General features: G+C 44.0%; 1 protein-coding gene across 1 annotated transcript in view; it reads right to left on the reverse strand.

The window, feature by feature from the left end:
* Positions 1–10,130: 10,130 nt before the first annotated feature.
* hmgcra (3-hydroxy-3-methylglutaryl-CoA reductase a) overlaps positions 10,131–18,238 on the reverse strand; it is a 43,418-nt gene continuing 35,310 nt past the window's right edge. Inside the window, exons 19-20 of the mRNA XM_059974532.1 lie at positions 15,118–15,272; positions 10,131–13,873 (exon numbers count right to left, since the gene is read on the reverse strand). Coding sequence (XP_059830515.1) covers positions 13,819–13,873; positions 15,118–15,272 — 210 coding nt within the window. The 3' untranslated portion in view covers positions 10,131–13,818. The remainder of the gene's footprint in view (positions 13,874–15,117; positions 15,273–18,238) is intronic.

The raw sequence follows: 18,238 nt of genomic DNA on the forward strand, positions 1-18,238 counted from the left end.
CTGGCTTCGCTATTACGCTGTTACAGGAGTTCTAGCATTTCTTCTGGTGTGTCTGAGGGGCTGTTCCCACAGACCCTCTTTTATCCTGACTCGCAGGGTCTCAGATGTCAATCAGGTTGGGATGATGCAATCCCTCCACCAATCCCACCCCCCCGGTTCATTGCCTGGGGCTTCGATGCATCGTACAGGATTCAATACACAATTCCGTCTCCAAGAGACAATAGCCAGTACCAATGGCCCTGCCTTTCGGTGGCCAGGACACATTCCAAACTCTTTGTGGATTCTGCATGTCTTTCTCTCATTTCCTGGGTCTCCTGAACTGACTTAATAGTGATCTTGCGATTCTCAAAAAGGAGGGGGCTACGTTGAACTCTTCGGCCTCTCAGAGTTGTGGCGCATTCGTAACAAGTTCATCCACCATTTCCTTGTCCCCTATTACTAACTCTCCAGCATGATTTTCCTTTACACTTTGAGTCTGAAGCAAGTTTTGGGTATCGTCTTTAATATTATTGGCTAGCTTATTTTCATATTTCATTTTTTCCTTCTTTATAATTTAGTTGCCTTTTGTTGGCTTTTAAAAATTTCCCAGTCCTCTAACTTCCCACTAGTTTTTGCTCTATTATACACCCTCTTTTATGCTGACTTCTCTTGTCAGCCATTATTTTGTCATCCTGCCTTTAGAATACGTTGTAGCGGTGTGCTACACGCAGCGCTAAAATTACGACACGGAGTCGGTAACTGCAGTCGAAGGAAAAAACTTTATTCGAAATCCTCAGCCTCACTTTTAAGCCTCCCTCAACCTGCCCCCCGTGCCGCAGAGGCTCCAAAGCTCTGTGCTCGCAAACCCCCGTAGGCTATCTAATTGTGAGCCGGTTCGGATGTGCCAGGAAATGGGTCGCCACATAACCCCCCGCCCCCCCCAGAACCGGCGATACACCCCCCAATGTCCACAGTCTGGGCCAGAACCTGCTTGGGTGGTCGGCCTCTGCGCCGAGGTGCCGGAAACTCGGCCGGTTGCGCCAGGTCCACATGGGCCGGTTTGAGGCGGTCCACTGTGAAAACCTCCTCTTTCCCCCCAACGTCCAGCACGAACGTGGACCCGTTGTTCCGTTGCTCCGCGCGACACTGGCAGGGGCCCACGATATCCACATGAATGTGGTCAAAACGCCGGTGGGCGGGATGGAATTGCTGCGGTGGGGCTTTGGTGTGCCGCTGCACCTTGGCCGTCTGGCAGTGCATGCACGTTTTGGCCCATTCACTGACCTGTTTGCGGAGTCCGTGCCAAACAAACCTGCTGGAAACCATCCGGACAGTTGTCCGGATGGAGGGATGCGCCAAGTTATGAATGGAGTCGAAAACACGGCGCCGCCAGGCTGTCGGGACGACGGGACGGGGCTGGCCGGTGGCGACGTCACAGAGTAGGGTCCTCTCACCCGGGCCTACGGGGAGGTCCTGGAGCTGCAAACCGGAGACTGTGGTTCTGTAGCTCAGAATCTCCTCATCTGCCTGCTGTGCCTCTGCCAGTGCCTCAAAGTCTACCCCTTGGGAAAGGGCATGAACGGTAGGGCGAGAGAGCGCATCCGCCACGACATTGTCCTTACCTGAGACGTGCCGGACATCCGTCGTGTATTCAGAGATGTAGGACAGGTGGCGTTGCTGGCGGGACGACCAGGGGTCGGACGCTTTCGTAAACGCAAAGGTAAGCGGTTTGTGGTCCGTGAACGCGGTGAAGGGCCGACCTTCTAGGAAGTACCTGAATTGCCGGATTGCCAGGTAGAGCGCCAACAGTTCCCGGTCGAAAGCACTGTACTTGAGCTCGGGTGGCCGCAGGTGTTTGCTGAAAAACGCCAGGGGTTGCCAGCGACCTGCGATGAGTTGCTCCAGCACCCCACCGACTGCCGTGTTAGATGCGTCCACTGTGAGGGCGGTAGGGCGTCCATTCTGGGATGTACTAGCATTGCGGCGTTCGCCAAAGCTTCCTTCGTTTGAACGAAAGCGGCGGCGGACTCCTCGTCCCAGGTAATGTCCTTGCTCGGACCCGACATCAGGGCGAAAAGGGGGCACATGATCCGGGCAGCTGAAGGGAGGAAGCGGTGGTAGAAATTGACCATACATACGAATTCCTGAAGGCCTTTGATCGTGGTGGGTCGGGGGAAGTGGCGGACCGCATCTACCTTAGCTGGCAGAGGGGTTGCCCCGTCTTTAGTAATCCTGTGGCCCAGGAAGTCAATGGTATCGAGTCCGAACTGGCATTTGGTGGGGTTGATTGTAAGACCGTACTCACTCAGTCGGGCGCAGAGTTGACAGAGGTGGGACAGATGCTCCTGACGACTGCTGCTGGCTATGAGGATGTCGTCCAAATAGATGAACGCGAAGTCCAGGTCCCGTCCCACCGCGTCCATTAACCGCTGGAAAGTCTGTGCGGCATTCTTCAGGCCGAACGGCATGCGGAGGAACTCGAAAAGGCCAAACGGGGTGATGAGAGCCGTTTTGGGGATGTCGTCAGGATGCATCGGGATTTGATGGTACCCTCGGACGAGATCTACCTTGGAGAAGATCCGTGCGCCGTGCAGGTTTGCTGCAAAGTCCTGAATGTGCGGCACAGGGTAGCGGTCCGGTGTGGTAGCCTCGTTCAGCCTGCAGTAGTCGCCACACGGTCTCCAGCCTCCCGTCGCTTTGGGCAACATGTGCAGGGGGGAGGCCCATGGGCTGTTGGACCGCCGGATGATCCCCAATTCCTCCATCCTCTGGAACTCCTCCTTCGCCAGTCGGAGCTTGTGCGGGGGAAGCCGCCGAGTGCGGGCGTGGAGGGGTGGTCCCTGGGTCGGGATGTGGTGCTGTACGCCGTGCCTGGGCATGGCCGCTGTGAACTGCGGTGCCAGAACCGATGGGAACTCCGCCAGGACCCTGGTGAAGTCGTTGTCGGACAGCGTGATGGAGCTGAGGTGAGGGGCTGGCAACTGGGCTGCACCCAGGGAGAACGTCTGAAAGGTCTCGGCGTGTACCAGTCTCTTCCTGGGCAGGTCGACCAGCAGGCTGTGAGCCCGCAAAAAATCCGCACCCAGAAGCGGTTGGGCTACGGCGGCCAGTGTGAAGTCCCACGTGAACTGGCTGGAGCCGAACTGTAGCTGCACCTGATGGGTGCCATAGGTCCTTACTGTGCTGCCATTCATGGCCCACAGGGGGGGACCCGGTGCCCTGCTGCGGGTGTCGTAACTCGTCGGAGGTAAAACGCTGATCTCAGCCCCAGTATCGACCAAAAACCGGCGTCCCGACCTTCTATCCCACACATACAGGAGGCTATCCCGATGGCCAGCCGCCGTAGCCATCAGCGGCGGCTGGCCCTGGCGTTTCCCGGGAAATTGCAGGGCGGGCGACAACGGCGGGCTTCTGCGCCCCACCGCTGGTGGTAGAAGCACCAGTGTTCATTGGGCCGGGGGTTGGCGGGCTCTGCGGCCGGGCCTGGACTGGTTTGCTGCCGGGAGCGTGGCTGGGAGATCTGTGCGATGGACGCCCCGCTCACCTTTTTGGCGTTCCACAGCAAGTCCGCCCGGGCTGCCACCTTCCGGGGGTCACTGAAATCCGCGTCGGACAGCAGCAGGCGTATGTCCTCGGGCAGCTGCTCCAGGAATGCCTGCTCAAACATGAGGCCTGTGTGTCCGTCGGCCAGAGACAACATCTCATTCATTAAAGCCGATGGAGGTCTGTCGCCCAAGCCATCCAGGTGCAGTAAACGGGCAGCCCGCTCGCGCCGTGAGAGTCCGAAAGTCCTGAGGAGCAGGGCTTTGAATTCCGTGTACTTGCCGTCTGCCGGGGGCGACTGTACGAACTCCGTGACCTGGGCCGCTGTGTCCTGGTCGAGGGAGCTCACCACGTAGTAGTAGCGGGTGTCTTCTGAGGTGATCTGGCAAACGTGGAATTGGGCTTCGGCTTGCTGGAACCATAGGTTCGGTCGCTGTGTCCAGAAACCCGGCAGTTTCAATGAAACCGCATGAACAGAGGCGGCGTCGGTCATTTCTGGTCCAAAAATCGTTTGGACCGTCGGGGTCACCAATTGTAGCGGTGTGCTACAGGCAGCACTAAAATTACGACACGGAGTCGGTAACTGCAGTCGAAGGAAAAACTTTATTTGAAATCCTCAGCCTCACTTTTAAGCCTCCCTCAACCTGCCCCCCGTGCCGCAGAGGCTCCAAAGCTCTGTGCTCGCAAACCCCCGTAGGCTATCTAATTGTGAGCCGGTTCGGATGTGCCAGGAAATGGGTCGCCACAATGTCTTCCTCTTTGAGATGTATATATCCTGCACCTTCTGAATTGTTTCTAGAAATTCCAGTCATTGCTGCTCTGCCATCATCCCTACCAATGTTATTTTCCAATCAAGTTTGGCCAACTCCTCTCTCATGCTTCTGTAATTCCCTTTACTCCACTGTAATACGGATACAGCTGACTTTAGCCTCTTCTTCTCAAATTTCGGGGTGAACTCTATCATATTATGATCACTTCTCAGAAGTTTTCCTTTACCCTAAACTCTAATCAGTTCTGGTTCATTGCACAACCCACAATCCAGAATAGCTGATCCCCTAGTAGGCTCATCCATGAACTGCTCTAAAAAGCCAACTCATCAGCATTCTAGAAATTCCCTCTCTTGGGATCCAGCACCAGCCTGATTTTCCCAAAGTACCTGCATATGGAAATCCCCCATGGCCATTGTAACATTGCCCTTTTGGCATCTCTTTTTTTATCTCTTACTGCAATTTGAAGTCCTCATTTTTACTACTGTTTGGGGGTCTGTACACAGCTCCCATCAGGGCCTTTTTACTCTTGCAGTTCCTTATCTCTGTCTACAATGATTCAATACCTTCCAACCCTATGTCACTTCTTTCTAATAATTTGATTTTATTTTTTACCAACAGAGCCATGCCATCCCCTTTGCCTACCTGTCTGTCTTTTCAATACAGTGTGTATCCTTGGACATTAAGCTCCCTGCTATAATCTTCTTTCAGCCACAATTCTGTGATGCCCACATCATACATGCCGATTTGTAACCATGCTACACGTTCATATATCTTATTCCATGTACTGTGCACATTCAAACATTATGCTTTAAGTCCTATATTCTGCTTTTCAATTTTGCTGACTTTTTACATTGCAACTCATCCTGTTGACTGCAATTTTGTCCCATCAACCTCTACTTGCTGGCAGCCTCATTACACACTGCCGCTGTTTGTAAACCAACTGCCTCATCTTTAGCACCATCACTCCAGTTCCCATCCCCTTGCCTAATTAGTTTAAATGCTCTAGCAAACCTGCCCACAAGGATGTTGGTCCCCCTTGGGTTTAGGTGAAACCCATCCCTTTTGTACAGCTCATTCCTCCCTCGGAAGAGATGCCAAAAATCCAGTTATCTGCAACCATGACCCCTTCACCAGTTCCTCAGGCATGCATTCACCGGCCAAATCATCCAATTCTTACCCTCAATGGCACATGGCAGAGACAGCAATTCAGAGATTACTACCCTGGAGGTCCAGTTTTTCACCTTACTACCTACTGTAGCTCACTAAAATCTCTCTTCAGGACCTCCTCACCTTTCCTGTCCATGTCATTGGAGGTAATGACATGGAGGCAAGACTTTTGATTGCTCACCTTCCCCTTTGAGAATGCCAAGAACTCAACCCAAGACAACCCTAACCCTGTCACCTGTTACACTGGGAGAATCAGAATGGTACTGGACCCCAAGAAAGGGAGTTTGTGGAGTGCCTCCGAGATGGATTCTTAGAACAACTTGTACTGAAGCCTACCAGGGAGAAGGCAATTCTAGATTTAGTATTGTGCAATGAACCGGATTTGATCAGGGACCTCAAGGTAAAGGAACCATTAGGAGGTAGTGACCATAATATGATATGTTTTAACCTACAATTTGAGAAGAAGGGAAAATCGGATGTGTCAGTATTACAGTTGAACAAAGGGAACTATGGAGCTATGAGGGAGGAGCTGGCCAAAGTTCAATGGAACAATACCCTAGCAGGGAAGACAGTGGAACAACAATGGCAGGTATTTCTGAGAATAATGCAGAAGGTGCAGGATCGGTTTATTCCAAAGAGGAAGAAAGATCCTAAGGGGAATAAGGGGTGGCTGTGGCTGACGAGGGAAGTAAAGGGCAGTATAAAAATAAAAGAGAAGAAGGATAACATAGCAAAGATGAGCGAGAAACCGGAGGACTGGGAAGCTTTTAAAGAGCAACAGAAGATAGCAAAAAAGGCAATACGCCAAGAAAAAATGAGGTACAAAGATAAACTAGCCAAGAATATAAAGGAGGATAGTAAAAGCTTCTTTAGATATGTGAATAGCAAACAAATAGTTAAGACCAAAATTGGGCCATTGAAGACAGAAACGGGTGAATTTATTATGGGGATCAAGGAAATGGCAGATGAGTTGAACAGGTACTTTGCAACTGTCTTCACTAGGGAAGACACAAACAATCTCCCAGATGTAATAGTGGCCAAAGAACTAGGGTAAAGGACGAACGGAAGGAATTTTATATTAGGCAAGAAACTGTGTTGGATAGACTGTTGCGTCTGAAGGCTGATAAGTCCCTGGGACCTAATGGTCTGCATCCCAGGGTACTTAAAGAGGTGGCTCTAGAAATGATGGACGCATTGGTAATCATTTTCCAATGTTCTATTGATTCAGGAACAGTTCCTGCTGATTGGAGGGTGGCTAATATTGTCCCACTTTTCAAGAAAGGAGGGAGAGAGAAAACAGGGAATTATAGACCGGTTAGCCTTATGTCAGTGGTGGGAAAGATGCTGGAGTCAATTATAAAAGAGGAAATTATGATACATTTGGATAGCAATAGAAGGATCAGTCCGAGTCAGCATGGATTTATGAAGGGAAAATCATGCTTGACTAATCTGGAGTTTTTTGAGGATGTAACTATGAAAATGGACAAGGGAGAGCCAGTGGATGTAGTGTACCTGAACTTCCAGAAAGCTTTTGATAAAGTCCCACATAGGAGATTAGTGGGCAAAATTAGGGCACATGGTATTGGGGGCAAAGTACTGACGTAGATTGAAAATTGACAGGAAACAAAGAGTAGTGATTAATGGGTCCCTTTTGGAATGGCAGGCTGTGACCAGTGGGGTACCACAAGGTTCGGTGCTGGGACCGCAACTGTTTACAATATACATTAATGATTCAGATGAAGGGATTAAAAGTAACATTAGCAAATGTGCTGATGACACAAAGCTGGGTGGCAGTGTGAAATGTCAGGAGGATGTTATGAGAATGCAGGGTGGCTTGGACAGGTTGGGTGAGTGGGCAGATGCATGACAGATGCAGTTTAATGTGGATAAATGTGAGGTTATCCACTTTGGTAGCAAGAACAGGAAAGCAGGTTACTGTCTAAATGGAGTCAAGTTAGGAAAAGGGGAAGTACAATGAGATCTAGGTGTTCTTGTACATCAGTTAATGAAAGCAAGCATGCAGGTACAGCAGGCAGTGAAGAAAGATAATGGCATGCTGGCCATTATAACAAGAGGAATTGAATATAGGTCCTTCTGCAGCTGCCCTGGTGAGACCCCACCTGGAGTATTGTGTGCCGTTTTGGTCTCCAAATTTGAGGAAGGACATTCTTGCTATTGAGGGAGTGCAGCGTAGGTTCACAAGGTTAATTCCTGGAATGGCGGGGCTGTCATATGTTGAAAGATTGGAGCGACTGGGCTTGTATACTCTGGAATTTAGAAGGATGAGAGGGGATCTGATTGAAACATATAAGATTATTAAGGGATTGGACACACTAGAGGCAGGAAGCATGTTCCCGCTGATGGATGAGTCCAGAACTAGAGGCCACAGTTTAAGAATAAGGGGTAGGCCATTTAGAACAGAGATGTGGAAGAACTTTTTCACCCAGAGAGTGGTGGATATGTGGAATGCTCTACCCCAGAAGGCAGTGGAGGCCAAGTCTCTGGATGCATTCAAGAGAGAGTTAGATAGAGCTCTTATAGATAGCGGGGTCAAGGGATATAGGGAAAGGGCAGGAACAGGGTACTGATTGTGTATGATCAGCTATGATCACAGTGAATGGTAGTGCTGGCTAGAAGAGCCGAATGGCCTACTCCAGCACCTACTGTCTATTGTCTACCACACCCAACCAAGGGTAACACACAAGTGGTAATCACCAGAGAACCCACTCCCAATAAGGTTCCACATGGTAGGCTAAGAGAAAATCAAGAGCATGGAATCCAGGAAAATTTACTTGTGTGGATTCAGATTTAGTTTGCTCACAGAAGGTAGAGGATTTTAGTAAGTGGACACATTCTCCCTGGAATTCAGTGACCAGTAGTGTTATGCCGGGATCAATTCTTGGACCCCCTTTCTCTATAGCGATTTTAATAAATGACATAAGAGGAAATAGAAAGTTGGGTTAGTAAGTTACAGATGACAAAAGTTGGTGGTGTTGTGGATAGCATAGGTTGTACTGGATGGAAAGTTAGACTGATAAGAGGCAGATGGAGTTAAGTCTGGAAAAGTGTGAAGTGATGCTTGAGCTTGAAAGCTGAGTACAGGGTTAATGGCAGGATTTTTAGCAGTGTGGATTAACTACGTGACAGTCACACCTTTGTATTTGAATGGAACTCAAACTCACCCTTACGGGCTACAGAGGAGAGTCCAGACAATGACCTCTTTGTCACTAGGTTTCTTATGTTTCAAACCTTTTTATGCCCTCTTCTCTTCCTTTAAAGTCACCAACTATGGCCATAATTCCATCATTAAAGGACAGTCATACGTGTTATCACCCAGGTGAGGGTGGACACACCAATAATTCCCCACTGGTCGCACCTTTTCACACTGCTAGAGCCAATGATCTATTTCCCAAATCGATCCTGCAAAAACCCCACCTTCCTGTGGGTGCAACAAAGCTTGTTCAGCGTCCAAACCCGTGTCTATGTATCAGCAGACCTGGTTTTTATCTCCACATGTTGGACACCAGCTGTCCATCAACCTGCTCCACCCTCTGTAAGAACTTTACAAGCAGGCAAATGTCCTTGTGGAAAGGTAAACAACTTGTAGAGAAACCATAACATCAATCTTCTGAGCATTCATGTCTCTAACAGTATCCAAAAGCCAGTCTCATTCTCCCGCCATTTTAAAGTGATAGTCCACAGAAATTATGAACCCTAGGGATACATAACATGAGTTATGTTCCATCACCCAGTCCCATCCCTTTCACAGAACCCTGATTTCAATTGACACATCAGCAACCCCCCCCCCCATCAATGTCCCTATCCAATTACTCTTCCCAAAATTATTACATACAAGTGGCAGTTTGTGAATAAATTGTAGTCCCATTATCCAGCCTACAGTCTTGGTTGTAAACTGCAACTGAATTATTCGCTTCACTATTATCTGTAATTCCTGTTATTGAATGAAATAGTCTCAGTGACTCTGTAAAATCATATTTGTCATCTTCAATCCTCCCATCACCCAGTAAATGAATAAAGGTGCAGTTCACTCAAGATAGGAATTGTTCACAAAATATTTTTAGGCTACAGTTGTATAGTTCTACTTGCAAAACTATAGGAAGAACACAGTATTCTGGAGAGAGTGCTGAGGAGATTCTCCAATATAGTAATTGAATGGAGCTTCACTTACAAGATTAAGAGGAACAATCCAGGCTCCCTAAAGTGGAGAAGGCAAAAGTCTTGATATAAATGAGATATACAAAATTATGAGAGGTACAGATAAACCTGAACATTTTCTACAGTATTAGTATTCAACTGGCAATCAATATTAAATTATGGGTCATTCAGAAAACAAGGACTTCTTAAAATTAGTCTTTTATTCTCCATAACTAACATACCACTTACCATCCTCCCAGCTTTCAATTGCTATATTTAAAAAATAGCATTCCTTTGTCACTTCTGTTCATTTTTTTTCTTTAATGTATCCTAAATGACATCCTGATTTTCTCTACTTGAAAAACTAATTATGATTATCTTCTCCAGATGATAACTGAATTGGTCTGCAGGATGTGTACTGTATCTCAAGGTAGACTATTGCCAAGCTCGTACTTCAAGTTACAGGACACAAACTTGAAACAAGGGAGTCAATTTAAAAAAAACACACATTATTCATTCACAATTTTATTATTCAGATGCAAAATTGCTAACAAATCATTTACATACTGTACAGAAATATATCACAGACTTCCATTTGATTAATTTCTATGGGCCAAGAAAGGCATCTTCATCCCCAACAACATTGCCACTCTCTCGTGCTCAAAAGCATTGACCTTCGATGATAACTGAATCTACAATTCCTCAAATTAATTAATTATCAGACTACTGTTTTGGTGAGCATGCTGAATTCAATTGCCAAGAGTCTAAACAATTGCAGACCAAATATTTATTTGGGGCATTGGCCCCATCTTAAATTTACTGTCATCACAAATAAGGGAAAATGCTGCAAATTTGGGCGAATTAATTTGGGGAATACAGCAGCTGATGGCCAAATAAAAACAAAAGTTACATAATTTAAGTCATGGCATATAGGCAGAGGATTGCCGGGGAGGGGGGGGGGAAAGAGGGGTAGAAAAACACACTCCCTGTCTGAATTCACAGGCCAAGCAACCTCAATAAGATAGATGAATGGTTGATGTTTCAAGTAGAGACCTGCAACAACAGGGCTGCAGAGAAGACTTAATTTCCCCACGTTTGTCTGTTTGAATGTTTTAAGTTTCTCTTCTACCAGAGCCATGAGCATGGAGAAGCTTGTTGCTTCATGTGTCAGAGGATGACCAATCTTACTACAACTCATGGATAAATAAAGCAACAAAGATATACAGGCAAGCCAGAAGATCTTCAAATTTCTCTAGTTTAACCTTCATCAATGAGTTTTACCTCTATCTTGTGCAATATTTAATGATTATTAGGAGAGAAAGTTAATATGCTATGCACATGGAAACTGAAAATACCTATTTTATAAACAAATGAATATATATGCACTATGAAAATATTTACTTTGATTTGAGCTTTAATAACAGAAGCTGTCATTTCATTAATAAGAAAATGTACAATATAAATACATCACAGTATATTCACGTTAGATCCAATTTCAAGCAAATGATAAACGTTCGAGATTCAATAGACAGTATACAACACTGGTGGTCACCAGAAGCCAGTTACAAATAACATCTATTGTTCAAAGAGCAGTTTTGAGGAAATTAGCCATGAGAGTTGATATTCATTCAGGAGCACTGCTGAAAGAGTGTGAAGTGCATGTGGGGGGGGGGGGGGGGGGGGGGAGGGTTAGATGCATCTTTTCCCACTAAGAAATGAATTTTTGCTTGCATTTCACAGCTAAATCTTTTGTCAGCTGACTTGTGTATTAAGCAGTTCTATAAATATCTGACAAAATAAAGGACAGTCGCTTCAGCAACTGCATTGCAAAAACTTCTGCTGGACAAATGCTAGAAGGAAAGCAGGTGGCTGAGAACTTTACTTACTTGGTTACTGAATAGCTAGCTATTGTTTTTCAAGTAAATATTATATAAATAAAATTAATGTACTTTACACTAAAATTGCATGTCAAAAATGTTAAGTTATTTACGTTTGATTAAGAACCATTTGCTAATGGGTAGAATAATGCACTCTTTAAAAAAAAAGAGATCACTGGTAAGATTATTTGGATGAAAAATAAATCTTCTGTTCTGTACAATGGGTCAATTGTTGCAAAGCTGGCAAGAGAATTAGGTGAACTCAGTGTAGTCTTGAGAGGAAACATAAATGTAAGTGTATCTTGTCTCAGTGCACTAGCGGGACAGTTTGAAAATACCCACCAAGGTTAACAAAAATATGTTGAAATTCTATTGTACCAAGAGGACCATAGTCAAAAGGAACTCGTTCACTGGCTCAGAAACACAGCAGCGCAAGGAAAAAAGTTACATCATGCACAAACCTTAAACCATTTCAGCTTGCTGAATGGAATGTTTTCACTGATCAGTTTCTATAAAATTATGGAGTTGATTATATCCAACTGGGGATGTATACTTAATATTAGTAGGAAAAGGCAACAAGGTGTGTCATATTACGAGAATTGTTATCATTAAACATGATATAGTTCACGTGCAGTGGGACCTATATATACACAGGATCAAAATTTCCTAAAACCATATCCACCAAATTGCATCAAAATTTCTACTTTTTAAGTGAGTTATACAGAAAGCCTCTGTCTCGTGAACAAGTGCTGAAATGGAAAAATTGAAACACTGAGAAAATTAAAGTTTTGCTGTTGTCCTTTATCATTAATCTATACATGAGTATTTAATGTGAAGCCATCACAATAGGATCAACCACACTGTTCAGCCCAGAGTGTGCCAACCATCTATTTACACTGTTACATTAATCCCATTCTCTTTTATTACTAACTTCCCTCAAATTCTACCATTTACTTACATACTAGGGACAAATTTACAGGGCTAATAACCTCCAACACTGCAGGGATCTGGGATGTTGAAGTAAATCCTAGGAGAACATGAAAACTCTGTACAGACTGCACTCAAGATCAGAACTACATCTGGGTCTCTGGCAGTGCAAGGCAGCAACTCCACTAGTTATTCCATTGTGCCTGAACAGTCAGGTCAAAGCTTCAGTTATCAGTTCATACAGATTTATTTTTAATGCATTAAAATGGCAGATTTTGTGCCTGAACTTTGTAGCTTAATTTTGTAGTCTGCTAGCACCGATGCGCTAAAATTATGTAGGAGCTGCAGTTTACAGGTGAGAAGGTGGTAATGGTGGGAGAGTGTTTCTGGTTTTGTTTATATACATGTAAAGTGTCAGTAAATTTGGGGCAGAAGTTGTTGGAATATAATTTTGTCTATTCAGATCAGTCTCTAACATCCATTCAATAAACTAATATGTTAATTCAGTTAACTGGTGGACACTGGATAGAGTTAAAGTGAGATGGAGAAGCTGAAATACATTATTACTGAAAACTTGGCACCTTTTATATATAGTAGTTTTTCAGTTGAAAAGTGCTTTAACTTTTGAGACTGACAGTACATGAAACAATACATTTGATTTTGCCATATGCTACCAATGATGCTCGAAACCAGTAGGCACAGAGTATGTTTGGGATTATATTGTATGATGGGTTAGAATGGATGAAGCTCTGAAAAAAAATAATAATCCTATTTGATTTTCATTTCATCACAACATTCCCTTCTTCTGAATGTATTGCATTAAGCAATGTTGGGCAGTACATCATGAAATTTTTCAAGACTGATTTTGAAAACGTCAAGTACCTGACATTTTATGACAGTTAACCCCACACCAGAACAGAGAGGAATACTGTCTATAACCATGTTACTTCTAATTAAATGTTGTTACTATATTCCTTCCAATAATCTTTTCTTGTAACCCACAAGTCATTTAAGTTTTGAAATAAAGCCTATTTCAAAAATATGAATAACTTAAGTTTCTGAGAAAATTACGCGAAGTCCGAGGAAACTGTCTTAAGACTGTATAAATATGTAGGGATAACAAACGTTCACAAGGTCCATTATTTGCAACTCCTTTCACTGTACATTCACGTGATATTCCTATGCACGACTGTATAGTTTGAGTTTGTACCACCTCTGAACTTTGAGTGTTAATTCACGTCCAATCAATGCTGCTTTTGCCTAGACTGATATGACAACATATCAGCAATCCTGAAAACTGAACTGTCCCCTCACATAGACAAGGGAAAAATCCAAAACAACTTTCGAATATCCAAATGTTTGTCTTTACAGTTAGCCTCCAGGTTGTAATCTTGTAGTGATCAAGCTGCTTTCTTTGTACAGCTGCCAGGGACATCCTGAAGGTTGATCTTCGACCTGCAGAAACCAGATTAATGGATAGCTGTGTGAATAACTTTGCATAATTGTATCAGTTAAAATTGACAAAGCTGATTTTTGCATACCAATAGGTTCAACTTACAGACCAAGATGACAGTGCATCTTGTGTTTATTTGAACCAATTAACAACCTTTATTCCTTGATTCTAAGTGATAGTGTTTCCTTTATGGCCTACTTATTCAAAATTTCAAGTACCTTCTAATTTCTTTTTCAACAAACCATTAAATTTTACGGACAACTCAATAATGAGATATTGAGCTTTAGTATAATTCCGCATCTATTCAAATAGACTCTTCTGGCATTGAATTAGATCATTGCTAGGTATTCAATTTTGTTCAAGCAACCTGGTAACTCCAACAATTACTCTACAGAGATTAACTAAATCAGCAATGATGAGAAATCAAAAGCTTGAGACCTTCAATAAGGTTCCACATGATAGGCTAAGAGAAAGTCAAGAGCATGGAATCCAGGAAAATTTACTTGTGTGGATTCAGATTTAGTTTGCTCACAGAAGGTAGAGGGTTTTAGTAAGTGGACACATTCTCCCTGGAATTCAGTGACCAGTAGTGTTATGCAGGGATCAGTTCTTGGACCCCCTTTCTCTATAGCGATTTTAATAAATGACAGAAGAGGAAATAGAAAATTGGGTTAGTAAGTTACAGATGACAAAGGTTGGTGGTGTTGTGGATAGTGTAGGTTGTCATAGATTACTATGGGACATTGACCAGATGGAAAGTTAGGCTGATAAGAGGCAGATGGAGTTTAGCCTGGAAAGGTGTGAAGTGATTCTCATTGGAAGGTTGAACTTGAAAGCTGAGTAAAAGTTTGAAAAATGGGGGGCCACCCGTACCCATGCAAAATGGCTTCGTGAAAGGGGAATCAGATTTGATCAATTTATTGGAGTCCCATGAAGTAGCTACAAATGTCAGAGTTGAATCATCAAAAATAATTGAGCATTAAAATTTGAAATAACACTAATATGGATAGAAGACTAGCTGGCTAACTTAAACGGGAAATGGCGGAAAAAAAGGTCTTCTGGCTTGCATGTAATAGATGAGGATCAGTGCTGGCACTCAACTTTTCACAGCTGTGTACAAATGACCTGAACAAAGGCATCAAAGGATACATTTGTTAAGTCCCTTTTCAGTACAGGAAGGGATTAAGAGGAATTAAATGATTTTTTGTTTCTACACAAGAATAAAATGTGACAAGAATCAAACTACCTGTTGTGGATCATATGGCTCTTCACCAGATGTCCTGCTGCCAAAGCTGCCATGAGAGAGAGCTCACCCGCCATTACTGTCCCACAAACAATCTCCGCCAATTGACGTGAATTTTCACCAGGTGCCTCCTTGTTTGCACCCTGAACACCAAGCATCTACAAGCAATACAAAAAAAATGTTGGACATATCTGTTTTCCAACTGTTTCCTCACCGCTGGATAGGAGCTGAACACCATCTGTAACTGCAGACTTCCAAGTTTGCATAACTTGATTAGTCATTAATGGATGAGCACATGTCCAAGACTATACACTTGACAGTCTGTATTTGAGTTATTTTAATACCTGCAATCTGTGATACAGAATCACTCCTCCCATCCCAAAACATTGCAATTACTGTATCAAGATACTGCAGAACTTGCTGCAAAAATAGAAGTGTACAAATATAAATGGACTGGAATTCTACTTAAACACATGGGATGTTTAAGTGTGAGGGTAATTCCATACAGCCTGAGTATTACCACAAAACAAACTATACCATAAAATATGGATTTCTAAGCTAAACAATTTGCAGCTTGTCCCATGTTATCAAGAAAACATCATAAGATCACATGCAGTACTCCAGGTGCAGCCTCACCAGTACCCTGTACAGCTGCAGCATAACCTCCCCGTTCTTAAATTCAATCCCTCCAGCAATGAAAGCCAACATTCCATTTGCCTTCTTGATAACCGGCTGCAAACCAACCTTTGATGTGTCATGACCACTAACTTATATCCCTTTGTACAGATTTGTGCCAAAAGTTCCCTTATGTTATTTCGAATACTATGGGCATTCAGATAAAGTGTCCTTACACTCCTTGTGCTTTACAAATCTTTCTCTTTTTTACCTTTTGCTTTTTCTTCATCTTCATTCACACTTTTTAAAAAAAACTTTATCCAAACTTCTTCAATCTATTGAATCCACCCTACTATTGAGTTTAAAGCCCTATCTTCAGCCCTAGTTATGTGATTCACTATGATCCAGGTCCCATCAGAGTTCAGGTGGAGCCTATCCCATTGGTACAGCTCCCTCCTTCCCCAATACTGGTGCCAATTTCCCATGAATTCAAACCCACTTCTCCCACACCAATCCTAGAGCCATGCATTTAACTCTCTAATCTTCTTGACCCTATACCAATTTGCACATGGCCCAGGTGGTAATCCAGAGATTATCTCCTTTTTGGTTCTGCTCTTCAATTTAGTCCCTAGCTACTCAAATTCCTTCAGCAGAACCCCTTTCCCCATTCTACCCATGTTGCCGGTACCCTCATGAACCCACTTGATCTTTCTGTTTCCACTGCAAATTCCTCTGCAGGTCAAATAAGATGTCTCGAACCCTGGCACCAGGCAGGCAACACAATCTTCAGGACGCACCATCCTCATGACAGAGAACTCTTGTCTTTTCCCCCGACTATATGCCCAACTATCACTACATTTCTCTTCTCTCCCCCCTCTTGAATGGCTCCCTGAACTACGGTGCAACAGTTAGGTTGCTTATTCTTCCTACAGCCCCCACTCTCATCCACACAGGAAGCAAGAACCTCAGATTTGTTGAACAAGCTCAAGGACTGAGGCTTCTCCAGCACTCTTGAATCCCACTACCTGCCTCACTCGCAGTCACACCCTCTTGTCCCTGACCACACACCAAATTTGAGGCTGCAAATCTAATGGGTGTTACTACCTCCTGAAACAGGGAATCCAGGTAACTCACCCCCTCTCTGATGTACCACAGTGTTTGAAGCTCAGATTCCAGGTCATCAACTTTGAGCCAGAGTTCCTCGAGCAGCCAACTCTTGCTGCAGATGTGGTCACCAGGAACTACAATGGAGTTTACCTGCTCCCACATCATGCAGATACAGCACATCATCTGACCCTGCATCATCCCTACTTTATTCAATTAGCTGTAATTTAGTGACTTTTCATTCAAACGCTACCAAAGCCTTATCTGCTATTTACCTGTGCCTCCTTGCCAAAGCCTCAAGTTTCTACTCCTACAATGGCCACTCTGCTTTGACCCTGCTTTAATTTTATTTGCTCCTGCTAATGAATCTCGAATAGATTGGTCCACCACTAATAAGCCGAGCCCTGTGAAATGCTCCTTTTTAAAACTCTTCTCCCCGACCTGTGCAAAGCTCTCTTTCTGCAAATCGATAGGTCCGCCACTAATGCATATTAGTGGTCCAAAAATGCATTGTAGTAGTACGTACTGTTGCACAGCATTAGTATAGTTGACTTGTGCAATTTTAAATGATAGATTTAAGTCCATTTCATGATGTGCTTAATAACATAATCATTGATGCTATCACTTGGATCAGATGGTAAACCAAAGCTCTATTTACCTCACTGTGTATATGTCAGTTTTCATGTCACTACTCAAATAGCTGGAAATATTTCCCGTCTTGATCAACAGTTATCCCATGCCACTGACATCCATACAAGTCGGAACAGCAAAATATATAGTCAATTAATAACCCAAGGGACCTCTGGCTATGAGCATCAGTTGCCAAATTTGCCAAAGCACCCATGTCCATGGGCTATTTTTAGAATGTTTAAATATCAATACTACGAATATCAATTTTTATTCCTTAAGAATGTTGCTTTCTCCATTTGCTTCAAATGTACAATTAAATGATGCTTTTGGAATCATCACCATCATCACTATGGTACCTTAGTGCATGACATAGGTGATCATGGTGACCATGATTATTCTTGGCAAATTTTTCCACAAAAATTGTTTGCCATCGTCTTCTTCTGGGCAGTGTCTATAAAAGACTGGTGACCCTAGCAGTTATCAATGTTCTTCAGAGATTGTCTGCTTGGCTTCAGTGGTCATGTAAACAGGACTTGTGATATGCACCAGCTGCTCATACACTCACCCACCACCTGCTCCCATGGCTTCATACAACCCTGATCAGGGGGTGAAGCAGGCGCTACACCTTGTCCAAAGGATTTCCTGCAGGCTAGTGGAGGAAAGGAGCACCTTCCACCTCCTTTGGTACAGATGCATCTTCACCCTGCTACCCAAACTTTTGGAATACTCCTTCCAAAAATCAAGAACCTTCTCTCAGCTTAGTTGATAATGATAT

The sequence above is a fragment of the Hypanus sabinus genome, chromosome 7 (genome assembly GCF_030144855.1).
Source record: "Hypanus sabinus isolate sHypSab1 chromosome 7, sHypSab1.hap1, whole genome shotgun sequence".
Classification (NCBI taxonomy): domain Eukaryota; kingdom Metazoa; phylum Chordata; class Chondrichthyes; order Myliobatiformes; family Dasyatidae; genus Hypanus; species Hypanus sabinus.